The 26717-nt window shown below is 36.6% G+C and overlaps 1 protein-coding gene across 1 annotated transcript in view; it reads right to left on the minus strand.

Annotated features, from left to right (window-relative positions):
• Syx6 (Syntaxin 6) overlaps positions 1 to 24866 on the minus strand; it is a 143262-nt gene extending 118396 nt beyond the window's left edge. Inside the window, exon 1 of the mRNA XM_081764903.1 lies at positions 24640 to 24866. Coding sequence (XP_081621029.1) covers positions 24640 to 24674 — 35 coding nt within the window. The 5' untranslated portion in view covers positions 24675 to 24866. The remainder of the gene's footprint in view (positions 1 to 24639) is intronic.
• Positions 24867 to 26717: the final 1851 nt, after the last annotated feature.

Consider the following 26717-nt stretch of genomic DNA (forward strand, 5'->3'; position numbering starts at 1 on the left):
AAAACGTAGGGGAGGAGGTGATGAGGGGGAGATATATATTATATAGAATAAATAAAACTTAATAACTTTTGAAACACTCGACCGATTTTGATCAAATGTCTAACATAGATGAAGTACAGGCCTGGAGCGATTTTTATAATTCTACTTTGATGGTGCAACGTTGCAATATTGTGCGTTATACCGCGCGAAGAGAGGGCATTTTAGCTAGTTGGTAACAAATATTGCCAGTATTCTCTTTAGTATTCCGTGATGATTTGTTTCCGAATGTCGTCTCGGTGTACGGCCTTGGATGTTCTTGATATGGACACCTTTCCACTTAGAAGTGTATACGTTATTTATACATATTATATAATAATTACGCGTCGTAGTTATACAGTAGATAAATGTATAATTGGTTAATAAACTCCACATGGGGCCGCGGTGGCTCAGTGGTAGAGCGTTCACCTCTGGTGCTTGGGGTCCCGGGTTCGATCCCAGCCCCCGCAGAGTTAACTTTGTGGTGGACAAACACCGTGTGCGTGTGTTTTCTCGGGGTTCTCCCGTTTCCTCCCACTTTCATCATTCCACCATTTCATTCATTACTCATCATCACCGTCTCCTTTAGCCTAACCGGCATAAGCGTGGGACGTAAAACTCAAAGATTTCATTTCATTTCTATTGCAACCAGAAGTCGTAGATCTACTGCTTCCGGTTTCAATACTGAATCCTCATACTTTGGAAGTCTACCACAGTCTTACAAAGTAAAACGAAGTTTCAAACGCAGGAAGGGATTCGTGGAATTCTGCTTCACAGCGTGAACTTAATGGTACTTATTGCAGCATTCTTTCAATTTTATTTTTTTTTTTTTAATTTGTGAATTTAGCGTTCCTTTTAACGGCGAGGCTACATGAGGTGAACCTACAGCTCAACGTGGAATCTGAATCACATGAGCTCCCGCAGGGAATCAAACCCGGGTCTTCACCCCCAAAGACGCATATGCTAACCGCTTAACCATGGCGGAGATCACCACATCCTTCCAATTTGCTAGTCGTGACACTGTGCTATTTTATTTTCTGTTTCCAATACGTAAGAAGAACACAATGGAATGACATTTGATAATGACGAAGAGAAGACACAACATTCTAGTGTACTAATCGGAGGTGTATCTCCAGAAGGCTGGAAGTTTGCTTCAGAAGATAATGTTCAAAGACGGACAAGTATAGGCGGATGGATAACTTCGAACGTCATCATTGTTTTGCTGAACGAATGAGAGCGTAAACAGAAATTCGAACGATTTTTGAAATGAAATGAAATCATTCAGTTTAACGTCCCACGGTTATGCCCTTTAGGCTACGGAAACGGGTGATTAAAGCAAGTGAATGATGAAAGAACTGGTGGAATGATAATGTTGCAGGAAACAGAAGTATCCTGAGAAAACCCACGGACACCATGATATTCACCACAAACAACTTTGGCCGGGGATCGAACCAGGGACCCCACGCATAAGAGGTAAGCGCTCTACCACTGAAGTGTTATGCCTTTTAATGATAGGAAAAGTAGGAATTTTAGGTCAAACTCTAGATAAACTTGGAAATTTTGTCTTCAAACTCTATCGGAAATTTTGTTCGACTCAAGTCTGCAACAAACTTTGAACTAAAGACACTGACGTTCACGAAACAAGCTAACAAACTCTTGAAAAGAGTCCAACCTTGAAAATGGTAATGACGCATGTACTACAAAACTCAACTCGCTAAGAGTTCTCAAAGGAGAATCTTTTACACTGATCTTTTGTTCTGACTTAATGGTCTCGTTTAGGAAGCTTTAAGATGATTATTATACCATTTTAATTGTTGGCCACTGAGTAATAAACCCTTTCAAGCAGCTGGGATCAAGGTCAACCACCGGTGTTTTAACACAAAAAAAATCCAGCGTAAACTTCATGAAAATAGTACTTGCATATGTTTATTTCTGACTGAAAAGTAAAGTAGCACTTATATTAAGGAGTCTGGTGCACCAAAACTCCTTTATATATTTACTTGTCTGTTCGTGTGTTCATCCATGAGAGAGAAAAATCTCAAGAACTACCTGATAGGTCACCACCAATTTTGACCAGGATATAGAGGTCATGTTCCTTTTATGTATGTAATTCATCCAGTTGATCCCTAGATATGAAAAAGAAAAAAAATAGGTCTCCTCATATTCTTGCCTGATAGACTGCCTGCAGTGCTGCTAGGATTAATGTATAATGCTCATGATCCAAAATATTAATATGGCCGTGGAATACAACACTAAAATTAAATTAGATGACTTTATTTATACCTGATGAGTCTCTAAAGACTTCAATGTATTATTATTATTATTATTTTCAAATATTCACGCATCTTACTAAAATTTTTGAGTGAAAAATGGAAGGTGAGGAGAAACGCAAAAATTCCAACCTCAATTTTCATGTTGTGCACACACTGCTACTTCTTTTCAAAACTATAATGTTTCTTACTTTCCTACTAAAAAAGTACGGAAAATTGGATCTCTGCGTAAAATTTTAAACATGAACGATGTGTTGTTCACATCCATTCGTCACTGAACTTAAATTTCTTTGGAGCGACATGATAAATTTTGACCAAAATTGTCACGATGGTAACTGGTAACTCTATTTACGTGGCACACCAAATTTGGCTAGATCGGTGAAGTCCAAAAGCCGAAACCGCCATGTGTGTCAGAAAATGACATAAAACTAGAATATAATAGCAAATTTGATATTAAATTATCATATAATCCATCCAGGGCCGGATCCAGGATTGTCCGAGGGGGAGTGCACCAATAACTACCAAAATAACCAATTATACTGACTCTTCAAAGTGACATGTGACAATATTCTTTGCCACTGACAGCAATGATGCATAGTATTGCTGACAGCACTGACAGCAACGGAAGAAAGTATTTTAAAGAGGGTCGCAAGTGGAATACAGTACAAAAATTTCCATCTCTCCTCCTGCCTTCTGTTTTCTTTCCTACTTGAGAAACCTTATATTATTTTAATTTGAACCATTAATGTTTGTATAGTTTAATAGTTTTATTTTATACAATACTGGTTCCCAACCTTTTTTGACTGACGGCATACCTTACTGACCACCCATGACGACATGACACACTTGATTTTTTTAAAATTAATAATAATATAAAGTATAAAATCGTAAGTCTCTAAGTTTCTATAAACTAGTGACACTATGTAGGAGGGAAAATCAATGCCTCTGTGCCTACTGATTTATTACTTTATTACAAACCATAACCCTTTTGAGATATATTGTAGATTTTACTACGAAATGATAATGTCTTCAAAATTAGATTAAAAGAGAACTAAGAAAGCTATTTGTAGTTTCGGTTCTTTATTTTACAAGAAATGATACACTGAAGAAAGCCGTGGAAGGGTCTATACGCTTCCGAGCGTCGGAACATAGAGGGGGTATGACATCATTAGCGGTTCAGAGGAGCTAACGGGTAAAAAAGGGATATTTCTTTACCAAAAATTCCACTTTTGCGATTATTGCTCCGCTCGGGTACATGATAGGGACATCTGACTGGTAGGCCTACTTTCTGAAAGCCTACTCGATTCTAAACAAAACAACGTATGAATCATCATTCTACGATAATTTGGGGCACCACATTGCTGAGACACTTCTCCCATCGCACCATAAGTTCCTTGATCCTGTTTGCGTAGAAAGCGACCGGCTGCTCACGGAACCAACAACGAACAACGTTCTGCACTTCGATGTCGCTCGCGAACCTCTGTTCTGCCAGGAACTTCTTCAATGGACCAAAACGATGGTGATCACTAGGGAAGGGGTGAAATCTGGACTATAAGGAGGATGCTCCATAATCTCCCATCCCCAAATATGAAGTTCGACGATTGTTTTGTCTGCCACCTGGTTGTGCTTTGTAATAGAGGAAAACCACGCTGTCAACATCCCAAATACTTTGACGCTTTTTCCTACTGGCTGCTCCCCGACAGGAGAATATGCGACTGTAACCTTCTACGTTGATGGTTTCACCTCCTGAAAGGAAATCCCGTAGGAGTAATGCCCGAAACACTATGAGCATCAGTTTACGATCGATCGTGTAATTCGGAACTTCGATACTGGCGAGCGGAATGAGTCCACACCATGCTCTGCTGTTTTACTCGGGAGTGTAATCTACGCTTCCTCACCAGTGACAAGGTCCAGGAAACTGTTGCCTTCCTCGACGTAACGCTGCAAATGGTGCAATGATATGACCATTTGCTTGCTCTTGTTGACATCGTTTAAAAGCTAAGAAACCCACCGTTATGACACCTTACGGTGTCCCAACGAATCGTGGACCATGTCTTAAACACAACCATAGGAGTGACAAGCTTCTTGGTAGTGTCCTTCAGATAAACTCGTCAATCCGTTTTCGCCATTTGGCCAACACGTGTAATGTTGTCTGATATCAGGAATGAGGTCGGCCCAATCATCCGTTGTTCTGGAGATTTGCTTATCTATTTTCAAATCTCCTGCACCACCACTGCACCCTCCGCACCCCTAAACATTTGTCCCTATACATCGGCTTCATTTCCCAATGGATATTTGTGGCTGTGTATCCCTTGCACCATAGAAAAGGAATAGCAGTTCGCTGCTCAAAAGATTGGCCGCCCTTAGAAATCTGGCCATCTTTGGCAACTGATAACAGCGCTGTGCAGTGGAAGAAATCGAAAGTTACACTAGGTCAGTTCCAGGAAAAGTGTACAGCATCGCTCGAACTCGATTTAATATGAAAATGTATTACACGTTTGAAAAAAATAAGAGAAAAACTTTTCGACTTTCCTCCGTAGTACTGTGCATTGTTGTTGCCACTAGAAGCGTTGACTGGTACAATTTGGCACAAAATTTTAACTAATTATGCTTTATGATGTTTAAATTCTAGAATTTCGCGACACACCACTGCAGGTGCCTTTGAGTACTGCGTAATGATGAAAAGTTGTATTTCAATAGGACAAGTCGTTCGGAAGATGTAAGAGGAAAATTCAAATCCTATCCCGTTTTGGGAAATTTCCTTAAAGTAATGGAGTCAAATTTAGAAAAAAGAATACGGATTGCTTAATTTTCGAGGAATGAACACACACGATGGTGCTTCAGCAGACTTTATCCAGACATAGAAGGAATCCTCGCAGAAAAACCAAACCAGTGTCACTTTTGCACAAAACCCCCTGTAACATTAACTCACTTTTCTGAATCGGCCTTGTAGCACGTCATTCCCAGCAGGAAAAAAAAAAATGTTAAGTTGATCCTGCAGCCAAATACCCACAGTGTCCATACCCTCAAAATCACTGCGAAAATGTCTGCCCCGAACCTTCTTCCGGTTAGGGAACAGATGAGTAACTGAGGTCCAGATCCGGAGAATAGAGGCATGGGGGACACGTTCCAACTTTGATTCACGAATTGAAGCCACCGCAACTTGGGAAGTGTGGGCGGTGCATTATCGCAATGAAATAACATTCCACAACGTTTCTCCTTCATGGTAATAATATGTAATTTGGCAATTACGGATGCAATATAAACACTTGTGATTGCCTTTCCCCGTTTGAAATAATCAATCATCTCTCTGTATCCCAAACAACATACAAGTCACTGCTTCGCCCCAATGTTGCCAGATAAGCTATAAGTAGCGGATTGGGCAATTTTTAAGCGCCCTCGCTACCAAAATTTCAAATTGAGCGACACGCTACTTTTTGGGTACTTTTAATTATCTGCAGGCTACAACTCTTAAAAATGCACTACTTTTCATTTTTATAAAATGCAATACAAGATTTTGTTTGTTGAACACTCTTTTCACAATGAACAACAGTTTTACTAAAACTAACATATTCGATACTAGTTCAATTCTTCTTTTAGTACTTTTAAATCTCCAGATCTGACAACACCAGACTTTTGTTAAGTTTGCGCTGTTGTCATGTCGCTCAGTTATGTGGGGCTATGTAAACATAAATATTTAATTTTCTTACTGTATTTTCCATATTAACATAATAGAGTTATAATAAATCTTCGAAAATTTATAGCTCCCAGACAAAGAATTAAGCAAATGAATTAAAGAAGTGCGGAATAACAGTGAATAAACATACTGTGAACCTTGTAATGTGTATTTCAGAGCCCACAAAACTGACTTAAGTAGTGGTCGAAGTGAGACGGTATGCCATACCGCCTCTGTTTTTTCGGTAATCAAGACATACCGTCACTCGAAAGTAGATGCTAATATACCTTTAATAAATCCATTTTTTATACACAATAATTGACGAATAGCTTTGCAAGTCAAAGATTTCAAGTTAGCAACATCGACATTTTTGTCACATTTTCCTATCTTTTGTTTTTAAAATGAGGTGTCTAATAGGGGTGTTCGATAAGGCTGAAGACCTATCGAACTTCGGGAGTGAAAATTTATCGAGTTGTCATCGGTTACTCGAAACCGTTCGAGTATTTGAAATTATCGAGGTTTCGGGTATTATCGAAATTTCGAGTATTATCGAAGTTTCGGGTATTATCGACATTCCGAGTATTATCGAAGTTTCGGGTATTATCAACATTTCGAGTATTATCGAAGTTTCGGGTATTATCGACATTTCGAGTATTATCGAAATTTCGGGTATTATCAAAAGTAGTGATGAACAGTTCGGTTCCTTCACCTCTCCAATGATTTCTTCTTGCAGCCAAACTAGTCAAACAACTTTTTTCATCTGATAAGTTATTGCAAAGTTGCATTTGTCGAAATCACATGTAAAATTATTTTTCTGCCTTCCCCGTTATTGGCGCAATCGGCAAAGTGACTATTAGTAGACTAATGTTGTCTTGGATTCCAATTCCATTCGGGTGATGCGTGTTTTCTCTTCCTCTTTCTCTCTTCTGACAGACTGCTCAAACCTTTTACAGATCTGTGGGGAAAAACTTTTCCTTCACTACATTGCTAAGGACAGAAGTTTTAAAATGAACACTCTGCATATATGCAATACATATTATATACAGCTATGATAACCTCGAATACATCGTTTCTTTCGAACACTCCGATAGTCCTGAACTTTTGTAAATATTCAAGCGACTCGACAAATGCGATCATATTAATATATTTCTGTATTTTCTGCTTTCAAACAATTCGAGATTCTCGAACAATTCGAGTGTCTCGAAGTTGTCTAATGTTTCTTACATTTCGAGTGCCTCGAACACTTCGAGAGTCCCGAACATTTCGGGAGTTTCAATCATTTCGAGAGTCTCGAACATTTCGGGAGTCTCGATTATTTCGAGAGTCTCAAACATTTCGGGAGTCTCGAAAGTTCGATAATTCGATAAAATTAAAATTCTTTATCGATGAAACGGTTTTGAAATTTTATCGAATTGTTATCGATTACTCGATTATCGGAACAGCCCTAGTGTCTAAAAGAAGTTCACTCCTTGCTTTTATGCAAGAACTCGTGTTGGTTTTCCTGGTGAGGGCACTCGGTAGAAAAGGTGTAAAAAGCTTTTTCAGGCCAGCCATCCTAAATGAAGTTTTCCTCATTCATACCAGGATGGTACCTAACTTACAGGTCCCAAACCGCTTCCTTCCTTGCCTTTCCCCGGATAGTGTGCTCGCCAAAGGACGTCATCCCTCATACGTAACGGGCTAAATGGCCATAGATTAAATCCAAAATTGAACGAGTGAGTTGAAAAAGGTACACATTCCAAAAAATAGGCAAGCTAAACTGGGATGGTTATATTCATTTTATATGTACCTACACCGCTTGAGAGGAACAAGGAACCCAATCATTAATTTTAGGTCATCTTTACTGAAGTCTACGGGAACGTATGTGTGAAAAATCGAAGATATTTCTGGAATTTTTTCATGTTTCCACCCAGTGTTTGGAAGTTGAGGTTTTTGGAATATGTTCCTTTTTCAACTCACCCATTCAATTCTCGTGTTGGTTGTATTGGTTGCAGATAAGGGCCATATAACAGAAAGGAATGAGTCATTGGCAGAATCCAAACAAAAAACTGTATTGAAGATACTACTCCTTTAAACTGAAATCGGAAAATATTGTTATGAGTTTGCTGGGATTCCTTTTGTATCTACAATGATAAAGAAATACATAACTGAGTTCCGTATTTACAAGAAAAATATAGTTTATACATTCAAAAAATATGTTGTTTTGCTGAAGTGTTTTGTGTTAAAACTGTTGTTTTGCTTATCGTTTTATACTAAGCGTTTTATATTTTGTTGTGTCATAGTCAATTTGTTTCCTTCTTATGTATGTGTGTATCTTCTTGCCTTAATGCATATAATTGCCGTGTTTTGAGCATAGGTCGATTTAGGGGTTGTCTGCTGTGGAGATGAACCTTCCGGGAGTCTGGAATACCTATCAATCGAGTGAAGGTCTGTGAGTTCTTTCGTGGGGAATTGTTTAAAATCGTTACGTAAAAACTCAGTTTTGATTTTTCATATATAATTCTCTATAAGACAACTAAAGGGGATATATTTTTTTCTCAAAGTTGGGGGAGGGGCAAAGACTCACCATGCCTCCCCGTAACTACGGAGAAACTCTTTTATGGTTTTGTGTAAATAGAAATGAGGTAACATACCCTCATTTTATTCAACATTTAGATAGACGGTATGTTTCGTCAAAACTTTAATAAAACATACCGTCTCTGCTTTTTCTCCACTTCGAACACTGGACTTAAGCACAGATGTCTCCTTGAAAATCAGAAAATTCGTCCATTTTATACTATCACCGTCTACCTAGTTCACTGCACACTGCACTTCTACTGCAACTGATGTAATATGTAGTTTGCCCTAATACACCAGCGCCAACAACTGAAATCGCGGTCGCCGCCTGACTATTGCCAACCCAAACATCTGACATTTTTATGTTTAGGCTACAAATAGTTATAATCCGCTACTTTTAGAGCACAACCTCATTACTTTTTAATCTTCAGATCTGGTAACACTGCTTCACTCTTTGATGGTAGGACCTTAAATTTCTTGGGATGTGCGGAGTGGGGGGTCCAATTGCGTTATACTCAGGATCGAAGTAGTGACCCATATGGAGACAATGAACTTCGAGGATAATTAAAGCCAGCCAAGATAAGATATCGAAGTGCAAACGATGCAAAAAAAAAAAAAAAAAAGAAAAAAAAAGAAAGAAAGAAAAACTGCAGTGTCGGTTTACAGTCGATATTTCAGAGTAAAGGATTACAAGCATAAATATATTTCACAGAACGTAGACCGAAAACGGAACAAATGGAAACTGATTTTTTTTTTTTCGTTCGCGTTCTATTATAAAACTGAACGAAATGCAAGGAATGTGCTCCTTTTCAAACACTGTAAATCACTGGTGATGCCTACCTCTGAAGTTCTATCAAATACTATCATAGATGTGTCCGAGAAAACCGTTCTACCAAACTTATCGTATTAGTAAATCGCTCTTTTTGGCCATTTCTGAAAGAAATGTTTCATGCCATACTTCTAGAAATTATCCGAGAATAAACTTCCCTCTATCAACAAAATACCTTTCATTAATATTTCATAGAAGAAATGAGCTAGCCACGCCTCGATGTGTAGCATAGACTTAGATTATGAACTATGAAACGTATAAATCTGTTGAAACTTTTTTTGTATCTCAATACATTGTTTACAGCTAACATCGCACAAAACTACAGTAAAAATCAAAAGTTTAATAAATTAAAATTTAGCATTTCAAGATATTGGTGAATGAACTATTTCTTAGACAGTCACAGTTTTCAATTGTGGTTATTTATGAACTAATTGACGTGATTCAGAGACGACACGAGTTTCTAAATCGAGCACCTTAATCCCCTTACAGCATCCTCCTCTCCAAAACTACTAAATAAATATTAAAGTCGCTTCTAGACGAATTTTCAAAAAAAAAAAAAAAAAAAAAAAGACAACGGTAAATCGGTTTCTTGCATTCGAATGGTGAAGACTAGCTCCAGTTCATGAAAATCATTAGGATTGTGTTGAAGATAAAATTAATACCCAGACACTAGAATATTGCCTGCTGTAGAGTATAAGGTAGGCCCTAATGATTTTTACTTTCAACGATATATTATGAATAAATTGTTAGTCTGTTTAAATAAATGAAAGCTCATTGTATTTACATTTAAGTTGTGAGTCACTTTTAAAAAAGAAAGAAAGAAAAGACGAAGTTACTCAGTCTGACGTACAATGCATGTTTTCAAATACTTTTGGTGACGCCAAAGACATATACAAGTGATAAGGACTACAATATCAGTTCGAAAAGCAACGTGAACAAGAAAAATATTAATCAGTCGACAAACACGCATTCGAATGACGTAAGAAAACAACCGCTCCGTTCGATATGTTTTCAAAGACAGGCAGAAAAAAAAAAATAATAAAGCGTAGAAACAATGAAATGTGGAGTTTATGAAAATGAAATGAAATGTTTGAGTTTTACGTCCCATGGATATGCTACAGGAGACGGTGATTATGAGTAATGAATTGAAATGGTGGAATGAAGAAAGTGGGAGGAAACGGGAGAACCCCGAGGAAACCCATGCACACGATGTTTGTCCACCACAAAGTTCATTTGGTGGGGGCTGGGATCGAACCCGGGACCCCAAGCATTAGAGGTGAACGCTCCACCACTAAGCCACCGCGGCCCCATGTTCAGTTTATTAACCAATTATACACTTATCTACTGTATAACTACGACTGGCGTAAATATTATATAATATGTATAAATAACGTATACACTCCTAAGTAAAAAGGTGTTCATATCAAGAACATCCAAGGCCGTACACCGAGATGACATTCGGAAACAAATTATCACGGAATACTAAACAGAATACTGGCAATATTTGTTACTAACTAGCTAAAATGCCCACTCTTCGCGCGGCCTAAAACAAATAGGCAAGGATTTACACATTTAGAGACCCGGGGCTAACAATATTGTGGAGCACCTACTAACCAAAAAATACAGTAGACTCCTAGTTAACTGTAAGAGGGACAAAATGGCTCAGTAGTAGAATGCATACCCTATGGTGTGTGGAGTTCCTGGTTCGATTTTCAGCCAAATAAGTTTGTGGTGGAGAACATCGTGTCCGTGGGTATTCTCAGACACACTCGTTTCCTCCCACATTCTCACTCCACCATCATTCACTTGCCTTAATTATCCGTCTTCCTAGCCTAAAAGGCACAATCGTGTGACGATAAACAAAAAGATTTCATTTCATTTCATTTTCATGCTAACCGACACCACGGGACCGGATCGACCTTGGTCGACTTAAAAAAATAAATAAATAAATAAATAAATAAAATAAAATAAAATAAAAGTGGATTAAAACAAAAATCATTATTTCATAGCCCCAAATTGTATAGTATCTCCATAACAGTTCAAAAAAAAAAGAAAAAAGAAAGAAAAGAAAGAAAGCATAGTATTACTATTCAATAATTTTTCTTCTAAAATAAAAAGCTTCGACCTCAAGCTGCTCCAGTAACACTTAACTGAACGAAATACTGTATTTTGAATAAAATACAGTAGACTACCACACATTTATGGTATACGTGTATTGATTGGAAAAAAAAAAAAACCTGAAAAGGTATGATTGAGCCTACAATACAGAATTAAGTACAGTACTTATTCTATCATTGCTGTATGTACATTTATTATCATTCTGGAGCACCAAGCGTAACTAACAATAAAGAATACTTATTTCTTCGAAAATGGGCAGTTAAGAGAGAGTCCAATGTAACATGATTCAGTGACAAAATATCAATAAAGCAGAAAGGAGTCAATAAGATATAAAGGAGGAATACATAAAAGAACTGCTTCAAAGATATACGTAACGATCGAAGTAGAGGAAGAGGTGGGTGATAAAGAAAAAGGAATCAGTATATTGAAAAGTGAAGTAGAACAAGCCATCCTGGACATGCAAAAGAGGAAGGCCACTGGAGACGACGACATACCACCAGATTTGCTCAAGAGACTAGGACAGCGTTTCCCAACCGGTGTGCCGTGAATGGGCCGCTGGTATGCCGTGAGCAAATCGGAACAAAGTGATTAATTCTAAAGCAATCAAATTGCAAAACATAGGGAAAAATGTATGTTTGTATTTCACATTACTATGAACCTCTACTATGAATCTACAATTTTAAGTGTCATACCGTGTTACTTTTCTGTACATTTTTAATGTTGAAAAATGTATTTGTTATCATTGTTATGACCATTATTGCACCTTTATTGTTGCAGACTATTTCGTATCTTGAAATTTTAAAATATCATTCAATCCTTTCGACAAAGCAAACATGCATACAAATTACCTACATTTGTGTTCCAAAAGTAAAAGAAGTTTGTTTGTTTGTTCGTTATTTAGTAATCTTCCTTCTTAGTGAAAGGTTGGATACAGTTTTCGAAAAAGAAAGCGTATATTTGAAAACCTGAGTTTAATATTTCATTGCAATTGTTTTCTATTTTTAAATTACAATGAAAAATAATGATTTACCACAGGGGAAAACCAGTGATCGAGGTTTGTTCTCTGTGAGATCAGTAATCACAGAAAAAAAAAATACCACGGTATTTTATATATACAAATAATAATATCTATAAATGTGCCGCGAAAATTTAAGTTACATCCCTAGTGTGCCGCAAGTTGAAAAGGGTTGGGAAACGCTGGATTAGCAGATAATGCAATGACAGTACTGACTTCACTTATTAACAAGATCTACTTGAATGGAGAATGGCCAAAGGATTTTCTCGATGTTATAATAGTTACACTAACCAAGAGAAACAAGCAAAGGAGTGCAGCGATCACAGAACCATTAGCCGTATTTCTCACACTGGAAACATTACTGCCCGCATACTGAACAGGCGGCTGGAAAGTAAGGTAGAAGAGATGACGGAGGAAGACCAATTTGGATTCCGGAAAGGGAAAGTCACCAGAGATGATACTGGGTTGATGAGAATTATATCAGAATGAGTTCTTGACGTAAAGGAAGAGTCGTGTTTGTGCTTCATCGACTGGCAAGAAGCTTTCGACCGGGTCAATTGGACCAAACTTCTGAAAAGTTACAGAAATCGGGCTCAACTAAAGAGACCAACGACTCATTCGCAACCTGTACACTGGATAACGAGTGAAGTTGCATTTGAATGAAGGAGAAACCAATAGTGTGGAGATAGAAAGACGTATCAGACAAGGATGTAGTGTGTCGCCCCAATAATTTAACATTTACAATGAATGTTTAATGAAGAAAGCATTAATGAGGATTAAAAATGAACTCTTTTAACGTCCCACGGATATGTTCTTTAGGCTAAGTGAAAGATTATGTAAGAACTGGTGAAATGAGAATTAGGAGGAAACGGAAGTACCCCGAGAAAGCCCACAGAGACGATGTTGTCCACCACAAAATCACTTGGCCGGATATTGAATCACGGACCTCAGGCACCAGAGGTAAACGCTCTACTATTGAGTCACCGTGTCCCTTTAATGGGGACTGGAGATCTCAACATTGGAGGGCACATCATTAACAAGATCGCGTATACAGATGACACGGTTATTATACAGGGTGTCTACTAAAATTCCAAAATGAAATTTCGTGACCTTTTCTTCACCAAAACATAAAATTTCCTAATATTTTCAAGAGCGAATTTGGGTGCGAATTAGGCCGAATTTTCCTCCATGCGATAGAAACGTACTTTGCTTGCGATTTGGTAGCGTCTAAAGCCGACGGTAGACATTTTTGGTAGTGAAATTTGACATTTTATAGAACAAAATTTCTGAATCTGTACTTACATTTCTACAATTAAAAAAAATTGTGACCCAAAAGCTAAATTTCGTGACTTTCATGACCGTTTTCTGATTTCGTGACTTTTTCGTGACATTCGTGACCGATAGACACCCTGTTATAGTTAGAAACGTAGAAGAACTAAAGGAGATGATGGATAAAATAGTTGACACTGGGAAAATATATGGAATGGAAATCAGCATCGAAAAATCGTAAGTCATAGAATATCCCGTGGAAACGTGCCCTTACGGGTCAGAATAGAACAAAGAGAACTTGAAGAGGTTGATAATTCCTGAGATGTATTTTAACGAGAAACGCTTACTGCACCAAAGAGATCAAGGTAAAGAATTGTTATAGTCAAAGAAGCATTCAACAAGAAAAGATCACTCTTAACTGGCAGGCTTAATATTAGACTAACGTAAGTTGGTCAAGTGCTATATATCGAGTATTGAACTGTATGGTTCAGACACTTGGACATTACAGAAGTTAAAGAAACATTTAGAAAGCTTCAAAACGAGGTGTTGGGGGAAGTGGAGGAGATAAAATAGACAGAGAGAGTATCAAACGGAAATATTTTAAAACGGATAGGAGACAAGAGGAGGTTTTTAGCCACTATCCTTCGTAGGAAAGCCAATTGGACTGGACACATCTTGCGAAGGAACTGTGTTATTTATACAGTCATACAGGAATAAGTTATTGTTTATCTGGTACTAGCATATATAACCCGCTTCGCTCGATTAAATGAAAATTTAAATATACAACTCCGTCTCGTGTTTAGTACCCGTGAAATATGCTGTTATGTTTTTAATGGCATCCGAAAGATCATTGATAATCTCAGCGACCCCGAAAACCATGGATTTGACACTAATATTGGTCATTTTCGACCATTTTATTATCTCCCCTTCTCCAAGTTGCGGGGCTGAATTTGGTTTTAAATGGGATCGAAAGTGTCATCTCAGCCACCCCGGAAACTATGAATTCGACAGTAATAGGGTTTCCTCTTTATCAATTTTATGTATCTCCCTTCCCCCCTCCCCCAAGATGTGGGACTGAATTTAGATTTAAACAGCATCAGAAGTGTCACTGTTCATCTCGGCGACCACGACCATATATATATATATATCCCATGTTGCGAGCCATGGCATCGGAAGTGTCACCGTTCATCTCAGCGACCCCAAAAAATATGGATTCAGCACTAATATAGGTCATTTTCGATCATTTTTAAATATCTCTTCCTCCCTCTCCTCGAAGTTGTGCGGTTTAATTTCAATTTAAACGGGATCGAAAGTATTACTGTTCATCTAAGCGACCCAGAAAACTATAAATTCGACACTGATAGTGGCCATTTTTGATCATTTTTATAAATCTCTTTCTCTCCCTCTCCCAAGTGGTGGAGCTGATTTTGGATTTAAACCGGATCGGAAATGTCACTCTTCATCTGAATGATCCCGAAAACTATCGATTAGACACTAATATTATTCATTTTCGATCATTATTATATATAGCTCCCCCTCCTCCGTACTAGGGCACACGGCATCAGAATTGTCACTGTTAATCTCAACTACTCCTAAAACTATGGATTCGACGCTAATATTAGTTATTTTCAATCATTTTAAATGTTATCTCCCTCCCTACGTTGTACCCTCCCCTTCCCCGACTATCAGGGTTGAATTTGGATTGAAAGAGCATCAGAAGTGTCACTGTTTCTCTCATCGATCTCGAGAACTATGGATTCAACAGTAATATCGGTCATTTTCGATCATTTTAAAATCTCTCCCCTCCCCTACGTTGCATCGTCAAAGTGAATAGCCTAAAGTAATTCCTGCCCCTAAACTCATGTATGTTGAAAATTTGATTGAGATCGGTTGGGTGGTTCAAGAGTGATGAAGTCACAAAGGCAGTCATTTTCTATTTTATTTTTAATTAATTTTTTTTTACATGTATCTCCCCCTCTCCTAGGTTGGCTCGTCAAAGTGAAATGATAAAAAAAACACCCAATTCCCGACCCTCATATACATTAAAAATTTGATCCAGATTCGTTGAATGGTTCAAAAGTTATTAGGTTTTATTAGTTTTTATTCATACGTCCCCCTCCCCTAGGATCTACCGTTAAAATGAAATTACAACAATGTTTCCAGATCCGAACCTCATGTATCTTGAAAATTTGATTGAGATTGGTCGGATAGTTCAAGAGTTATTAAGTTACAAAAATAGTCATTTTCAGTATAAATTAATTTTTACATATCTCCCCTCCTTCTCCCCTACGTTGTTCTGTCAAATTTGAATCACAAAAACGATTCCAGGCTTAAACCTCATCTATGTTGAAAATTTGAACAAGATCGGTAGAGTGGTTCAGGTGTTATTAAGTTTTATTTATTTTTCTATATCCCCTCCCCCACCTCTCAGTTCTACCATCAAAGTGAATAACCTAAAACCAGTCCAGCCTCGAACCTCATCCATGTTACAAGTTTGATCGAGATCGGTCGGGCGGTTCAGGAGATTTAGAGTCACAAACAAACATTGTGATTTTCAATTTTATATATGTAGATAGATTCATTACGCGGAACTGGAAATGAAAGCTGACTTTTAATCAATCATTCGAAAAAAAAAATCAAATTTATCACCTTATCAGAAACTCGTTCTGGATAAGTATTTACATTACAGACGATCAATAAATATCTTATGGAGTAGATTTGCTTCATCATGTTTGTTTACATTATGTTGTAATTGCAGTAGAATATTTTATCTTTATTTTTCCAAAAATTAGTGTCTAATAAATCGACTTTTTGAACTAAAGTCACTTAACTACACTTCTGTCATAAATAATAATGAAATAATAACCACAAAGAAATCTTAACAACCACGAAAAGTATGCAGCAAACGTGGTATTCAAATGTAATGCCTTGTTGAAGCCCACTTTGAAAATTAAAAATACGCAGAACTTAAGACATATGAAGCACAATTTCCAGCTGAGCCGAATGATAGTACAGTAGAGCGTCGATTATCCGAACGTCGGTCAACCGAACGACCGTTTAACCGAACTGTGTACTCGCTCGCACCTGTTACTCTCCCACCCTACCGTCCATCATCCCCCTCACTCCCAAACCAAGTTTCCCACAGTAGTCGCCGCACTGAGCCACCGCTGGCGGAACATTGCTTCTAATGGGGCATTCATAAGGCGCTGCTAACCGGCCAAGCCGCCAGTCGCTGTGTTTCAACAATCAGCACACTTCTTTTTATGAATAAATTTACTGTACAGTACTTTTTTTTGGCAAATAAACATGTACAGTTCGATTATCCGAACAAACCAGTTTTCCGAACACCCATGTCCCCCAATTACTTCGGATAATCGACGCTCTACTGTACGTAGTATAATGCCATGAAATAGCAATAAAGGAAGGGCAAACACAGTAACGGATTCAGTTTTCTCTATAACTGAACGGCTGTCTTCAGTATCGACACTAATGAAAAGTGAAACTATAATTAAGTATTATCAAAATCAACGTCATAACCAGCAATGTTGAGGGTACTTGAGATGAAAACTCCCAAAGACAAACTAATACTTTAATTCAGTTTTAAAATCCCTCTAATAAGAATTTTGGTTCCTTTTCTTTTAATCTCTCTTCGAATTTTACTTTTACTAACGTGGACATTGAACTAAATTGCATGCACTATCGAGTATGCAGTACAATTGAACAAAGGAAATACAAGTTATTTGTTGGTCTGTTTCACTAAGTGGACGTAAGAAGTGATCTAGTATCATTCAATGATATTATAGAAAAAAAAAAAACTATTATCCTCTGGAGCAATATTAGACAAGTACCAATAGACTACACTCTTCTCGGTACCTTAAAGACAACAAACTTTGCTCTACAACAGAAAAAAAAAAAAATCTTGTCTGATTCAAATATAGGTCATGTATAGCTATAAAAAGGTCATTATTGTGTTATTTTTGAAAAGCAGTTTTATATGGGTTTATCCGAAGACGATTATACAACAAGTAACTTTAAGCCACTAAAATAAAATGAGAAACATTAAACCTCGTCGGATACCCTGAAGTTCTGAATAGATATCTCACTACTGAAAAGCACAAAAATTATGGGCGCAACATTGAAAGAATATTCCCTTTTAAAGGCTCCTTCAGCTGAAATGAAACCTTCGTTACATTAATTATCTTTGGAGCTCATGTTTGCATAAACGAAGGTAAGATTATATCACCAGAAAAAATATTAATTTTTAGGTTTTACAAAGAAGAAACTTTTTACGGTAACAGGTTACATTTAGTATCTTGTATACTATAGCTTTACTCAAATGAGTATTACCGGATTATGCAAAAATAAGAAATCAATATCAGGTAGCATCTATTATAAACCTATGATGTATTTCCGCCACTATTTGATGTTCATTCGTTTCCGGTGCGTTTTAAAGATGTGAGGTGTATATATGGAACTTTAAAATGGTTGTTTTGTATTGCCTTATAAATATTACAATGGAAGAGAGAATGGCAATTTTTTTCAAAAGTTTCTGAAAAAAGGAAACTATAAAGAGCAAATACATCAAAGATAAGTAAGGAGGGAAACATTTACATGCAATTAAAGTAAAACATACACCGGCCTATGCTTTCTTTATCTAGCACTAGCAGACGTATTGTTTGAAACCGAAAATGTGATTTTTAAATCCTTGCACTTAGATTGAGAGCGGAAGTAACAAAGTTACTTGACTTATCCATTATTGCGAAGGTTATCTTTACAGCTTTGGTACAAGTATTGTATTAGTCAACAAGAATAAACTCAATTGCACTCTCGATCGGGCAGAATATGCAGGTCTTATTATCACATTATGCTAATATCTATATATCATTTCTTCCAAAAATCAGTTCTGAAAGACTTCAAACTACATATTCTATGAACGCCATTATGCCCTTTCAATTTTTCACCATGCATATTGACAATAGGTCCCTATACATATTAAGGTTAAACTACAGTGGTCAGTAGATATTCTAATATGAACTTTTTTTTTTAATGGGCTTTTTAAAACTTGTATTATGATAGTACTCTTTACCGTTAAAAATATTAGAATACAGCCGCAGTAATCGGCAAGGCAGCTACGTAACCTTCAAACTTGACGCCCCGGGCTCGTTTCATCCTAGTGGTGGTGCGGGATTTATTTATCCTAAATGTGGTAATGACTATATATGAATGTACCGAAGTGATGTAAGTCAGGGTTGCTACCTATCCCGAAGTAGGCAGGACTTCCCGAATTTTAAGAATATTTTTACCGTTCTGAATTACACCTATGAGGGACGTTAAATTACCCAAAATACTTACAAAACATGCGGGTGACATTTGTAAATTTCGATCCAAAATGTATATCTACTATCGAGATATCGATGTGACTCTATGGCTAACATGTTTAAGATCACAATCAATTATGTTATTCATTGTTTGTATACGGTTCAATGGTTCATAACTTCTGTTCAACGAACCGGAAACAAGCTAATGTTGCAAGTGTTTCTTGTGTTTTGGTGAGGTGAAAAGGAGAAAAACTAATGCAGATGGTTTGATATGTGGAAACGTCAGCATGCAGTTCACACGATTTAAAGCATTTTTCGTTGTTGTTGTTTGGTTTAAACCAACTGGTTTAAACCAGCCAACCCTGGTTAATATTGATTGTACAAAAAGGACACTTAGTTTGCGCAAGCTTTCTACACATTCAAAGGTCATTGCACTATTCTCTAATGTTGCTCTCCTGTGTACTCTCAACTTAACCGCTACCGAACAGGTAACTTAAACCCTAATCTAACTCTCACCTATCCTCAGGAGATATCACAGCTCACACAACACGATTTTGAGAAATTTGGAGGTGATCTGGATTTGATCACAAGACCTCTGTCATACAGTTCAATTACGCTGCCCACCTGTGTGTCGTATGAAATAAGTGAGACTTTATTTCTCTTTTAAAGTGCTAAACTCGATTGTATAGAAAAAATGTGAAGTGGAAGGAGTTCGACCCGAAGACCCTTGCAGTCTAACTGCGCCGACCACTCGACCATGTAATTTGCCTTATCATACTAGCTTTTAAGTTTAAAATATCATTTTAGTCCAATTTTGATCGACCACAGCTCACCAATGGTACATTTCCCCAAGGCGAATGTAAGCGAGGTCTTATTAAGTACTATTGAAATGTATAATAAACACACAGAAGTTGAGGTTAAAAGAAAAGAAGAAAAGTTATGCCTATTTTTGTACTTTCCCCACAGATGATAATGTTGATTCAAAATTCAATTTTCGCGCCTCTGTTTGCCCTTTGCCCAATCTAATATGGTGTTTCGTATTAACTCATGGGCCTTTCCATATGAAATCAATAAATCAAGGTGGGTCATGTGCTTTAGATTTTCTTCAAAGTTTGTACAAATGTTGTGGTATCAAACATAGCACACCTGTCAAATTTTACAGCTCTACCTCAAAGGGAACTGCTGTAGGAGCCATTTGAAATTTGGGGGGTTTTGTGCAAAAAGCACCTAAGTCCGCCTTCGACTTAAAGTACTGAAACCGCTAGATCTCTGAATGTTGAAGCTATTTGAAAATGATTTTCACTACAATAATCTTAGAATTTGTAGCATTTAAAACATTGTAGAAAATAACTTCCCAAGTGGGGTTAAGCATATGAATTTCACCATCAAAGCGAAAAAAAAAAAAGATGTCAAAATTTGGCAACTATTTCTGTAAAAGGTCACGTAACACAAACCTCAAATTTTCAAAATAAGTAGCTCTGATGTTCCTCTTTAACATATAAAAAAATTAGGAGGGTGTTTTTTGGTATGTTCAAGATAAACAAATTATGGAACAATGTAAGTTGAGGGCGGATTTAGGCACTTTTTGCACAAAACCCCCCAAAATTTTCAATGGCTGTTTCCAATTTTCTGTGTTGGAAATGTTTATAATTGTCAAGACTGAGGTGACTGAATAAATGAATTGTGCCATAAATCTGAAATTTCAAGTACCATTGCTGAAGGAACTCACATTCTGTCACTAGTTCGAAAATCATTGGCGACTATGTAAACTATTGAAACTTTTCAAACAGAGTATCTCGTTCGTGCATTAAAAGAACTGGCTCACTTATAAGTACAAACAATGGATTCAAACTGACAGAACCGAAATGGAGACAATGATTAAAGATACAGACGACTTCATTGAGATTTTGGTAGGAATAAAATGACAAATTAGCGCAGCATCACTTCATAGCCAAATCCCAGAGCAACTACTTCAAATACACACAACAGAGACTTTGGATGACAAATCATGCTTAATTATAGTTAATTTTGCTGAAAACTACTCCTGCATTATTCAAGATGAAGTTTAAGTGTAGCACTGGACCAAAATCTACTCAACTGTATAACATTCTAATCTTTTTAAATGCAACATCCTAAGAGATCCTGTAACTTCTGTTATCAAATGTTTCACTACGTTGTGTCAGTGATATGTTAAAGCACGATACAGTTACATTTTATGTTTTCCAAGTTATTCCTTTGATGTATGTTAACGATGTTTTTCCTCAAATTAAACACGTTATCTACTTTGGAGATGGGTCAGCAGCCCGATATAAAGATTATTAAAAAAAAAAAAAACTGTCATCTTATGCCTGCATGAGTGTTTTTGGACTCACTTGTGAGTGGAACTATTTTGCCACAAGGCACGGCAAAAGTGTCTGCGATGACATAGTTGAGACGCTGAAATGTGTAGACATACTAGTTTATAGAGGTCACTGGATGACCGGATTGTTACTGTTGCCGATTTCTTCGAATTTTCTCAAACTACAACCAATGTCAAACTATAACCAACTATAACCAAACGCTTTTTTTTTTATGCTGGAATGTGGTGGAAACCTTTGTTCAATGCTTCAAAAAGAGACTAGAAAAGCCATAACGTTGCAAGAGACGCGTGAAATTCATCATTATGAACACATCCGCCTGTTGAAGCTTGAAGTCAGTCGTGTATCTTCTTCAAAGACAACATTCACTCTAAATACTTGAGCAGAATTGAAAGACATTAATCTTTCATGTGAGCAATTTATTGCGTGCATTTCTGAAGAGAAATGGATTGGAAAAACAGTTGAAAATTCACAGGAACATCGCGACTAATTTGAATTTCCTTCATCCTCATGGACTCACGAAAATGTTTTTCTGGCCAAAACCACCTGACACATGCTGGATTCCATACGAAAACTGCATCATTAATATTGGGGTACCCAGTATTTCAACTGGTATTGGCAGAAATTATAACATTTCTGAAGAAGAAATTCAAGCTACTGAGAAGACCTTCTTTAAAATTGGTGATGAGAGATCTTAGGCTCACTATTTCAAATTACTTAGAATCAACCAAACATGTAAATGTTATTTGTGTATTATATAACGATAGTTCACTATTGTTCAGTGTTTCTTTTATTAAATCAAACAGCACTATATAGGCTGCGTAATAGGCACATATTTTGTTTTAAAATAGCTTTATAAATTACATTTAAGGAAGAGTTTCTACTTGTTTATTATTATTATTATTATTATTATTTTCATAAGAATCATCAACCATTGTAGAGGAACATACTTAGCCATGCAAGTCGTATTACTAGAAAATTAAATAATATGAGACTTGAATTACGTTTTTTTTCCTTCAACATATCAAAAAAACCCAACTATTTTTTTATATGATAAACAGGAATACCAGAGCTACTTATTTTGAAAATTTGAGGTTGATGTTAGGTGGACCTTTTTCAGAAATAATTGAAAAATCTTGACATTACTTTTTCTTCCTTTTTCTCTTTGATGGTAAAATGCTTACTGACAGTGACACTCAATCTAGCATTTTAGGGCACTTCATCACTGTTGTAAAATTCTGTGACTAAATTAAAGGTGTTTGCAGGAATACTATATCCTTTCTTAGAACCAGGTTTGGCTAAAATAGAATGCTCCTTTCAGATCTTCTGGGCATTACGAACGAGATATTCGGTTGTATGAAATGTTTCAATAGTTTTCATAGTCGCCAATGATTTTCGAACTAATGACAAAATCTGAGTTCTTTTAGCAATGGTACTTTCAGATTTTTGGCACAATTCATTTATTCAGTCACCTCAGTCTTGACAATTATAAACATTTTCAACACAGAAAATTTGAAACAGACATTGGAAATTTGGGGGTTTTGTGCAAAAAGTACCTAAACCCGCCCTCAACTTACATTGTGCCATAATTTGTTATTCTTGAACATACCAAAAAATACCCTCCTAATTTTTTTATATGTTAAAGAGGAACACCAGAGCTACTTATTTTGAAAATTTGAAGTTGGTGTTAGGTGGGCCTTTTTCAGAAATAGTTGCCAAATTTTGACATTATTTTTTCTTCTTTTTTGCTCTTTGATGGCGAAATTCATATGCTTAACCCCACTTGGCAGTTCAGTACTACAATGTTTTAAATTCTACAAATTCTAAGATTATTTTAGTGAAAACCATTTTCAAATAGCTTCAATATCTCCAGAAATCTAGCGGTTTCAGTACTTTAAGTCGAAGGCGGACTTAGATGCTTTTTGCACAAAACCTCCAAACTTCAAATGGCTCCTACAGCAGTCCCCTTCCAGGTAGAGCTGTAAAATTTGACAGGTGTGCTATGTTTGGATACCAGAACATTTGTACAAAATTTGAAGAAAATCTAAAACATATGAACCACATTTTAGTTTCAAATTTGGTGATTTCATATGGAATGACTCTCATGTAGTACTTTAACAAATACAAGTTTCATTGGATTATCTATTGGGAACATGGCTTATGGGAAATTAGCTTCATCCTTTGGGTATGATGAACCGGTGATATGCTCATATTCGGCCAGTGTGTTCCACTTGTGCAGACTGCCAATTAGTAAAACTTGGCAACCCTAAAACAAGTGTAAGGTGTTGCACTCACATCGTCCTATCTCTGGATATTATTACCTCTAACTGTTTTGAATGGACGCGTATCTACCCATACCATATGATAAATACAGATTTTTTTTTTTTTTTTTTTTTTTTTTTTTTTTTTTTTTTTTTTTTAAGAAAAAGTTTGCAAAATCGATGCACTCAAAACACGTTACCATGTTAGGGAATTTATACTATTACTAGTACATTTTCAAGAGAGGATCGTGGCTACAGGGTACTGGAGCCAGAGCGAGCGAATAAGAAAGTAGCATTGAGGTATCGAAGACACAGAAGCGAGTGACATTTGGGTTACTATCGCTTCTAGTACCTTTCATAAGCTTACAGAGCAGACAATGTTCGACTATGGTGCTTTATGCTACCGATAGTATTATTCTTTCTACGCGTGTTCTCCGAAAGAACCCACACAAAATTTACTTCTTTGATATTAACTTTCTTCTAAATCATTTCAGTATTTTCCGTCAAGTACGGCTTTAATATTCTCAATCTAGATTATCAATTTTCTTCGAAATGGTTCTAAACGTAAGGTTTCATTCGGACTGTGTATGAAACAAAAATAATGCACCCTTAACCACGGACAGAAACTTAACTTTTTGATCCCTGAACGAAGGCAGTAAAACAAAGAAAGGAAAAAGAAAAGGAATTAATATAGTGTGAATAGTATAATACACTTCGCTGCCCTTATTATATCATTTTTATTTGCCGCATAAACTCTTAAAGAATGTTTATGAAGAAAGAAAAATATAGTACAAGGGTTATTCTTACAGTGAAGTCAATTGTTATTTAGCACCCTCTCTTTAAAATTGTAATGTTTACATGTCATGTTATTTAAAGTTATGTGATATGAGCATCAACTGTAGGATCTATAATTTAGAATGTACACTTTGCTGTAGTGTAAAATGATATTACTTACTCCTTTACAACAAAGAAAGGGTCTTCGAGTGTCATGTCAGCTATCACTTGCACTCATAAGTCGACGTTATTCCGTATATTGCACGCACAACAAAAACTGTAAAAAAGTCATATGTTTAATTCACTATAAACTTCATCATATAATCACTAACAACAAATAACACTTGTCTGCCACGGCCAAACATACAGCTGTTCACCGCACAACTCGTAAGCGCTAGGTGCACAGTGTAACTAACTAGTAAAACTACAAATTCTCTAAAAGTAAACCCCTAACCTTTTCCCGAGAAATATGTTATTTCTATACGCTTCTTGACAAAGGAAGTCATTTTGCAACGATTTGTATCAACACTACGCAAAATCTGCGTTTTGATTTGTAACAATATGGATAATAGTTACTATTGTTTCTTGCATGTGCTCCGTTGCGTTACGCTTCGCAATGTTTGTGAAGTCTGGTACGGAATGAGACCCTACATTGAAATATTAAAATAAAGTGACGTATGTAAATTTATATGTGAATGATTGTGCTACCACTGCGCTTTTCTTGTATACGTGGTATTCCTAACCATTATTCTATATTTCTAAGTGTCCTTATTACAATAAGTTCGAATTTTACAGCTTTTCATATTAGAGGGATTTTGAGTTCTCCGGGACCGTATATCGATCGTATTCAATGTAGATTACTAATATTGTCACAGTACCACTTTAACCCTCTGTCTTGTAAGTCCTCCCTCTCTCGCGGGAAAAGCCTTCTGAAGTTATAACTCATTACAGACGAATAAATTTGTCAATCCCCTTGTTCTTCACTCGTTTCGTAACTCTGCCTAGTTATTTTTAGGCTTACTTCGGGGAGAAAGATTCAGCTGGAAAGTTCTCGTCAATATGTTCGCTTGGTGACAAGGGCTTGCCTTGAATACAAATGAAAAATGTATCCGGTCCCACTTTACTTATAGGGAGCACGGTAGCTCAGTGGTAGAACTCTTACCTCTGGTGTAAGGGGTCCTTAGTTCGATCCCAGGAAATGTGACTTGGTGTGTGGTTTTCTGGGATTCTCCCGTTTCTTCCCTCCCACATTTTCATTCTACTAATTACTTCATTATCAGTTACTTCCAATACTAGTTATAACAGATTTTTAGACTTCCAAACTAAATATACTTAAGTGTCAAAAAGTCTTATTAAATGGCTATATTCAACTGTCTATCCGTCCGCCTGTTGACAAATATCAGAGCAAAAATGATCAGAGATATCGAGAAGCGGTTTTTTGGAACCTTATATTCAAACTGGAAATGATTCAAATCAACCGTTTCCGGTTTCAACGTTGGTCATCATAGAAAAACAAAAAGCAGTTTTCTGGAATAAATCCAGCGTCTTAGGAAAAGATGCCATCATCATCATATTACTATTTACTCTACTTATAGCGGAAATGGTAAAGTGTACTAGTACTTCCGGTTTTAATACTAATCACTATAGAGCAGTAGTGGATTTAAAGGGGGGCTTGCGGTTGAAGTCCCTTCAAAATATTAGAGCAAGAGGAATTTGAAGTCATTCACACTAAAAATGCTGAGCATTTAGCTGAAGTGATAAATAAGTTTTCATCTGAATTATGGAAATGAATGATCGGGGCTTCCTCTTGTGTTTGGCTTTAGATATTAACTGCTGTCTTTTCAATGACGATGGCCTTAACAGCCAAATCGCGAAGTTAAGTTGTAAACAGAAACACCCAGAAACATTCCAGAAGATTGTAATTTTCGTACGATTGAAGCAAAGATATATCAATTTTGTATTCTTTAGTTTTGTTTTGTCGTGAAGTTCATGATATGTATCCTTTGTTGCAAAATATTTCGTGTATCTCCCGAAGTTTTTTTTTTTTTTTTTTTTAAGTCGTAGCTCATTAAGAATACAGAAAAAATATTACAATGAGATACATTGAACAATGTAACAATTTTAATAAAATAAACCTTTTAAATAGATAAGGTGACGCCACTTCTTTGGCTTCATGATTTAACCTATTTTTAACTAAATGCTAGTGTATTATATATTACTATGAAATTTGAGCAGCAATTATGAGTTTTATTGTTTTTT

The sequence above is a fragment of the Thermobia domestica genome, chromosome 7 (assembly GCF_964235325.1).
Source record: "Thermobia domestica chromosome 7, izTheDome1.hap1.1, whole genome shotgun sequence".
NCBI lineage: Eukaryota > Metazoa > Arthropoda > Insecta > Zygentoma > Lepismatidae > Thermobia > Thermobia domestica.